Genomic DNA, 8,927 nt, shown 5'->3' on the forward strand with positions numbered 1-8,927 from the left:
GGACTAGTTGACATGGATGCTTCAGACGCACTCACGCAGAATGCGTTCCCAAAGCGTTATCGACGCATCGTCTCTCCCTCGATGGGGAAACATGGCTTTTCATACCACTGCTATGCTGAGGACAGTCAACTCTACCTCTCATTCCATCCTGATGATCCGACGGTAGCTATTCGCATCTCAGCTTGTCTAACAGACATTTCTTCCTGGATGATGGACCATCACCTTCAACTCAACCTTGCCAAGACAGAACTGCTTGTGATTCCAGCAAACCCATCGTTTCATCACAATTTCACCATCCAGTAAGGCACATCAACCATAACTCCTTCAAAAACAGCTAGAAGCCTTGGAGTTATGATTGATGATCAGCTGACTTTCTCAGACAACATTGCTAAAACTGTCCAATCCTGCAGATTTGCTTTATTCAACATCAAGAAGATCAAGACCTTTCTTTGGGAACATGCTGCACAACACCTTGTTCAAGCTCTTGTTCTGTCCAGGCTGGACTATTGCAATGCCCTCTTGGCAGGTCTTCCAGCCAGTTCTATCAAACCTTTACAATTAATCCAGAACGCGGCAGCAAGATAAATTTTTAATGAGCTGAAAAGAATACACACAAACCTCTGTTTATCAATTTGCACTGGCTTCCAATAGCTGCTCGCATAAAATTCAAGGCATTGATGTTTGTCTACAAAACTACCACTGGCTCTGCACCCATTTACCTAAATTCGTTACTTCAGACATATGTGCCTCTAGAAGCTTGCGTTCTGCAAGTGAACGTCGCTTGATTGTGCCATCCCAAAGAAACACAAAGTCACTTTTATGGACTTTTAAATTAAATATTCCTTCTTAAGCCATCTTCAAGAATCGGCTTAAAACACATCTCTTCCATCTTTATTTGACCCTCTAACTTTAACACTCACTATTCTAATTCTATTCTTTAAAAAATCTAACTACCTTTCTAATCTTTTTATATTCTATTTTCTTTTCATTTATTATGCAATTGTATATGTACTGTATGTGTGTGTGTGTTTGTGTAAAGACCTCTAACTAGCTTGCTCTATTCTTTTATTTTTTTTATTCTATCTGTTTTTCTTTTTATTTATTATTTTATTTAAAATCCCATGCTACGTGTACTGTGTTAAGCTAACTGAGGCTTGTTATATCACTTATATATCATTGCTCTTTTGTTGTTTTTGATTGCTTCCACTGTCTTCATCTGTAAGTCGCTTTGGATAAAAGCGTCTGCTAAATGAATAAATGTAAATGTAATGTAAATGTAAGTACTAAACAAAATATTATCTTTTTTTTTTACTTTCTTGCCTCAGAATTAGATTTTCTGCTGTAGCTTCAGGAGAGATAGCAACACAGATGGGAAAACCTCCATGTGGGATTGTAAAGGAAGCCTGAGGAAACTGACACTGTCACATGACTCCTATCTTATCCCTGGTTCGTGGAATTTGTAGTGTTACAACTTTCCCCGGGTTACAACTATACCCGGTCTCCCCTACTACGGCTTTTATTGCTATATAGCTATGTTTATTGTCCCCCCAACTGACGAAATCTACGCCCCTGATTACAAAGATCTTACAACAGCACAATAACCAAAACACACAACAATGCTGGACAGACAAATACATATAGTAAACAATATGATAAAAACAACAGATCAATTCCATGTTTTGCCACATAATTATGTTAAGAAACATACATATGCTAACGTTGTTATCTCTACTCTGGTGACCTCATTTTAAAAGCTACATGATATTTAGAGTAGAGACGCTGCTGCCAAAAACAATTTTGAGAGACATAAACTCAGAGAAGTAATATACTCTCTCTCGCTCTCTCTCTCTGTCTGTCTAATAACTTCATTAATATCTGCATTAGTCTGCTATCAATGGCTCAAGCCTCAGTAGGTCTAAGATGACGTTCTGGAATAAGCATCGTAGGCGTTAAAGATGCAGAATAAATTAATCTTACTCACAATAGGGGTTTAAGTACAAAAAAATGGACAAATGCCTTGAAATATATAATCTGATTAATGCCTTGAAGTGTAGCAACCGTAGTATAAGCGGAATAATTGACTCCGGGCCATTGTATTATTAGGAAAATAATGCACACCCAAGGTTTAACGGTGTAACTTATGGTGTCAAAATAATGCCATATATATATATAGTGGCTGGGTGAAGTAGGACACGACTCGAGGATGAAGGTAAGTTCCCCGAAGGGTGGATTTTATTAACAGAAAGGGGATGTGGAAGGCGTTGCTGTGAGGCGGTTTGGTGCTCAGTGCTTGGCTGTGGGTGCGCTGGTGCAGTGTGGGTCCGTGCTCTCCCGTGGACATTGGGGCTGGCAGTCACACACTGCTCTCTGTGGGCAAAGGGAAAGACAAGATTAGCAGAGTCTTGCAGAGAATAATTATTATAGAATAATTATATATATATATATATATATATATATATATATATATATATATATATATATATATATATATATATATATATATATATATATATATATATATGCCATTATTTTGACTCCATATACAGGGTTTTCACGACGCGTCATCAATCCAGAAGTCGGCCATTTTGGAGGCACAGAACGTAAATAATGCCACTGAATGGACTCGCAAATTTGCCTGATTATTGCTGCTAAAGAAAATGTTGAGTTTTGGTCTGTACTAATCGGTCGCATCGGTTAAAAACATTTAGAGTTCTGTCAAAAGTTAAAGAGAAGAGAGCAAAGTCACTAGCTGGTCCTGCTGCTGCTTAATGTGCTCCAGCAAGCTTAAAATGTGGACCTGAGCAGCTGTTGAATACATAGTATTATAGAATAATTATGTTATAGGGAACATGCTTAAAGTCGCTGCCGAAACCAGGCTTTGTTGTTGCAGAGTGCCGGACGAGCAGACAATTATTATTTTTGAAACCAGCGCAGCGCGGGAAAAAAAAGCTGTAACGTTACATACCAGCCTCCTACAGTTCTGCAGCTCAAGACGCAGTAGTCCAGCTCGTCGGCTACACATTTCCACGTTGTAAAATTTAAATAAAACAACACATCTATCTCAAATGTAAACACCTCCATCAAAGCAACGTCATTCCCGTATTGCCAAAGAGCTGCATGGACACACATATCAGATCTGAACAGTTGCGTTATACAGTGTGGACATCATTATTTTAGATCAGATTCCAATTGGATACAAAGATAATCGTATTTGGACTAACAGTGTGAATGTAGCCGTAGTTAACTACGTCAACATTGAAGCCATAGTCGACGCTTCATTTACACATGTGCTGTAACTGTACCTTTCTCAACCACAAACGCCTTCTTTAATCACTTTTTTGCTCTCTTCTCTTTAACTTTTGACAGAACTCGAAATGTGTTTAACCGATGCGACCGATTATTACAGACCAAAACTCGACCATTTTTTAGCAGCAATAATCAGCCAAATTTGCGAGTCCGTTCAGTGGCATTGTTTATATTCAGTGCCAACATGGCCGACTTCCGGATTGATGACGCGTCCGTGAAACCTCTATTAACTCTGCTTGACATCGTGGCCACATCAACCACCCCAAGTTTTTCTAATAATTCAGTGGCCCAGAGTCAGTTATTCCTTGTATATTTTAATGTTTTTTTGTTTGATGGTTTGTTATTCTCAAGATTTTATAACAGTATATTTTAACGTTTTCCTGCTAAACCTGATGTTGGTCTTTGACTTGTTTAAACACACTCACATGATCATAAGCTCCTCCCTCTCATAGCTCTTACCAGGAAGAGACTGACATGTTATTTCTCTTTTCTGTCAGACTCACTCTTCTCTACTTACAAAAGCAATAAAGAATCAACAACCAGTGAAGAACGAAGAGAAACACTTTACAGAAGGATTTCTGAATAGACAGCAGATCTTTGAGATTCTCTTGGTGATTTATTTTTCAAACCATTGTGGTGAAAGTGAAAGTAGTTTAGATCTCTGGAGCTCAAACAGTGAACATGGCGTCTCTAAATGTATCAGCAGAAGAGCTCTCTTGTCCTGTTTGCTGTGAAATCTTCAAGGCTCCTGTTCTTCTATCATGTAGTCACAGTTTCTGTAAAGAGTGTCTTCAACAGTTCTGGAGAACCAAGGAAACTCAGGAGTGTCCTGTCTGCAGGAGAAGATCCTCAAAAAGAGATCCTCCATGTAACCTTGTGTTAAAAAACTTGTGCGAGTCATTTCTGAAGGAGAGAAAGGAGCGGTGTTCATCAGGATCTGAGGAGATCTGCAGTTTACACAGTGAGAAACTCAAACTCTTCTGTCTGGAGGACAAACAGCCGGTGTGTTTAGTGTGCAGAGACTCACAACAACACGACAATCATAAATTCAGGCCCATCAGTGAAGCGGTTTCATCTTATAAGGTAAGAGAAATTAGTTTTTTAACTTCATGCTGTTGCAAAGTCCTGTTTAAGTGTTGATTTGATTGATCAGGATGATTGTGTTTAGTTCAGCTGAACCCTATTATCAATGCAGTTTCACAGATTGGGAAATCATAATTATGTCATTAATAACTCACCCTCATGTCGTTCCAAACCTGTGAGACCTCTGTGTATCTTCTGAACACAGTTTAAGATCTTTTAGATTTAGTCCGAGAGCTCTCAGTCCCTCCATTGAAGCTGTGTGTACTGTATACTGTCCATGTCCAGAAAGGTAAGAAAAACATCATCAAAGTAGTCCATGTGACATCAGAGGGTCAGTTAGAATTTTTTGAAGCATCGAAAATACATTTTGGTCCAAAAATAGCAAAAACTATGACTTTATTCAGCATTGTCTTCTCTTCCGTGTCTGTTGTGAGAGAGAGTTCAAAACAAAGCAGTTTGTGATTTCCGGTTCGTGAACGAATCATTCAGTTCACCAAATCGAACTGAATCGTTTTAAACGGTTCTCATCTCTAATATGCATCAATCCACAAATGACTTAAGCTGTTAACTTGTTTAATGTGGCTGACACTTCCTCTGAGTTAAAACAAACCAATATCCCAGAGTAATTCATGTACTCAAACAGTATCTGACTGAACTGCTGTGAAGAGAGAACTGAAGATGAACACCGAGCAGAGCCAGATAATGACTCGTTCACGAGTCAAGAACCGTTTCTGTCAGACGTGTCCGATTCGTGAACCGAGGAGCTGATGATACTGCGCATGTGTGATTTTTACAAAAACTGTTTCGGGGCCATAATGTGACATAGAAGGTAATGGAGTCCTTTATACATTGTTGTGTATCTTTAGAAATAAATAATGGACAAATTGAGTCTTTAAACGCCTCAGATGTAAAGTTATTCAAAATATTCTAACTGACCCTCTGATGTCACATGGACTACTTTGATGTTTTTTTTACCTTTCTGGACATGGACGGTATACAGTACACACAGCTTCAATGGAGGGACTGAGAGCTCTCGGACTAAATCTAAAATATCTTAAACTGTGTTCTGATGATGAACGGAGGTTTTACTGGTTTGGAACGACATAAGGGTGAGTTATTAATGACACAATTATGATTTTTCGATGAACTAACCCTTTAATAACTACGGGGGCAGATACATTTTCAAACAGACCCAGTTTGTATTGAATAACTTTTTTGCATCAGTAAATATCATTGTCATTTATAAACTGTACTTTGTGTTTATTCAGGTTTTTATGCTAGATTTTAATTTCTGAATAAATTTAGAATGTAATGTTCAGGAATCGTTTTCCACAGCATTATATGATTAAACCACTGCCTCTTCTTCTCTTCTTCTCTTCTCTGTAATCTGGTTTTTATGTGTTTTTGTTCAACTCTAGGAGGAGCTCATTACAGCACTGAAATCATTACAAGAGAAACTGAAACACAATGAAGAAATGAAAGAAGAGTTTGAGAAAACAGTTGAACACATCAAGGTGAGGAAACAGAGTCATTCTCAGTACAGCTGTATGATCACTAATGGACCTCAGTTGATTATTTGTGTAAATGACGTGCGTCAATCTGCTTCTGGATCTGTTATATGTCTGTATCTGAGTCTCTCTCAGATCTGAAAGATGTGATGTGTTAAAGTGTGTTGATGGAGATTATTGAAGTGAATGTGATGTGATTTCAGTCTCAAGCTGAGCACACAGAGCGTCAGATTAAACAGCAGTTTGAGAAGCTTCATCAGTTTCTCAGAGATGAAGAAGAAGCTACAATCACTGCACTGAGAGAGGAAGAGGAGCAGAAGAAGCAGATGATGAAGGAGAAGCTGGAGGAGATGAACAGACACATCTCAGCTCTTTCACACTCAATCAAAGACACGGAGGAGATGATGAGAGCCAGTGACGTCTGCTTTCTGAAGGTCTGATTTCAGATCATCCATTGATTGATGATTGATGATTGATTGAGTTCTTGATGATCAATGGTGTTTGTTCTGCAGGAGTTTCCAGTTACGATGGAAAGGTGAGTGGTCTGCTGGTGTCTCTGCTCTTTCTGCTTCTGATCCAGAGATACTTCAGTTCTGATCCTGAATGTTCTTCCAGAGTCCAGATCTCATCACAGCCGGATCCACAGACTCCTTCTGGAGCTTTGATGCATGTGCCGCGTTACTTGGGAAACCTGTCCTTCAGAGTCTGGAAGAAGATGCAGGACATCGTCCAGAACAGTGAGAAGATCTGAGCTCACACACACACACACACACACACGCACACACACACACACTGGAAATGATGCCATACTGACAGATTTCAGCATTATGAATCAATACCCAGATGATCTACTGCACCAAAATCAACAGCTTCCTTCTAGAAATAATCAATCCCAGCATGAGCTTGACTTTCTGTTTTCAGTCTCATGAAAGACACAGAAGTGATTTCAGCAGTTTCTATTTCCCATATGATGACTGATGTTTATATTCTACTTAAATATTCTATTTATATTTTCAGTTAGGTTTTATTTATATATTTTAGGTTAAATAATTTATATGTTTTTGTCATTTTTATTACTTAAAAATTTAATAAAAATATTGAACTTCATATTTAATGTATAATTATAATTGTTTTTAAGTTTTAGTAATTTTAATACTTCAAGTTAATTTATTTTAATCAGCTGTCAAAATTACATTACATTTAATTTTAATTGTAAGGTTTTCATCTAATAATTATTTACATTATTTAAGCTTTATTTTAATAATTTAAAAATCATATTTATAGTTTTATTATATAGCAAGATTATTATTATTTATCTGAATTATTGTGGAATAATACCTACTTTGTATTTATTAATTTAATAAATAGGCAGCATTCAGTAAAAATCTTTGTGATTCATACAAGAGAAACGCTGAGGAACATTATATGGATATGAACATCATTTATTCTGCATTATTCTATTGATAATCTCATTTGAATATAAAAGCACTGTGTAAAGTGCTGTTCAAAGACACGGTTTTGTGTTAAAAGCAGCTTCTCACAATAATTTAATATAGATGACAGTGTTAATCAAATTAATCTCTATTCAGTATCTCCCTCACTGTTTCTGACTGTAACTTCACACAGACTGACAGCGATCAGAGGAAATGTCTGATCAACAGGAGGATTGTCATAATCATCTGTGTGTGGTTCACTCTTAGGATCAGACAGAACATGTTTTCCCAGTGAGAGGCACATTTTTTGATTATTTTCTACTTGCATTGAGTGTGCTCTGAGCACCTGAAGGTCAAAACTCTGAGCAGAAAAGCACTCGACGACATTTGTGTTTTTTCCACTGTCCAATCAGCTGAATTGAGAGGCAGGTCTTCAGTTGTTAGTGGTTGTAGTGGTCAACCAAATCCAGGCAGTGTGTATATGAACATCATGAACATCAGAGTAACAGCAGCATCTGTTGATTGTGTCTCATCAGCTCCTGTGATTCTGGATCCAAACACGGCTCATCCACGTCTCGTTCTGTCTGATGATCTGACCATTGTGAGACGGAGCGAGAACAAAAAACCTCTTCCTGATAATCCAGAGAGATTTGATGAGTTTCCCTGTGTTCTGGGTTCAGAGGGGTTTAACTCAGGAACACACTGCTGGGATGTGGAGCTTAAAGAGTGTCCATTTTGGATCGTTGGAGTCACTACAGCATCAAACCAGAGGAAGGGATGGGGTTTCTTAAACACTGATGTCTGGTGTGTGTATTATTATGAAAAGAGACTGTCAGGATCATCATGTTTCCGTGTTGAACAGCATCTTGATCGTGTGAGAGTGAATCTGGACTATGACAGAGGAAGAGTGTCATTCTCTGATCCTGTAACTAACACACATCTACACACATTCACAGCCTCCTTCACCCACACACTCTTCCCAGTCTTCTGCAGTTATTCCTCTCTGAGGATCTTACCCTTCAATAGTCAGTAATCATCCTGCAGCTCTGGATCTGCCTGCTTTCATCGTTCATCATGTTTCAATGTTTAATTATGAGTACCAGACTTGATCTAAATATATGGTTGTGATTGACAGTTAGCTGAACTCTGATCACTGATGGATATTAATAAAACTCTACAAGTAATGATTATATGTCTATAAGATTCATGTTATCTGCAGACGTGAAGTTAATGTCAATTAATTTAATACTATCAAGACAAATAGCAAAAGATATTAAACATTTGGGAAAAACTAGATATTATTATTTGCCCTGTTGTTGGTCTGATAGCTTCTATTGATCTCATTTGTAAGTCTCTTTGCAGAATAGTGTCTGCTGAATGATTACATGTAAATATATTGTATTTTTTTAATCAAGTGTTTTATTGTACTATATATATTTTTTTATCTTAGCTGGCCAATTGGCGTTTTTAAGATTCATATTTTCAGGCTAATTGACATTAATTGTTTTATTGAAATGTGTCTCTTTGCTGTAATATATAATGTCCCCTAATGTTGATTTGAGTTACAGAGATTAAATGTGTGCTAAAGAATTAAAAA

The 8,927-nt window shown here is 37.6% G+C and overlaps 1 protein-coding gene across 1 annotated transcript; it reads left to right on the forward strand.

Moving 5' to 3' along the window:
- The first annotated feature begins 3,987 nt into the window (after positions 1–3,987).
- Positions 3,988–8,927, forward strand: LOC113113115 (nuclear factor 7, brain-like). Its single transcript, XM_026279289.1, has 6 exons — positions 3,988–4,389; positions 5,808–5,903; positions 6,101–6,331; positions 6,410–6,432; positions 6,513–6,634; positions 7,867–8,927. Exons 1-6 carry the CDS (start codon positions 3,988–3,990, stop codon positions 8,361–8,363), a joined length of 1,371 nt encoding a protein of 456 aa, XP_026135074.1. The 3' UTR covers positions 8,364–8,927.

The sequence above is a fragment of the Carassius auratus genome, chromosome 13 (assembly GCF_003368295.1).
Source record: "Carassius auratus strain Wakin chromosome 13, ASM336829v1, whole genome shotgun sequence".
NCBI classification, from domain to species: Eukaryota; Metazoa; Chordata; class Actinopteri; order Cypriniformes; family Cyprinidae; genus Carassius; species Carassius auratus.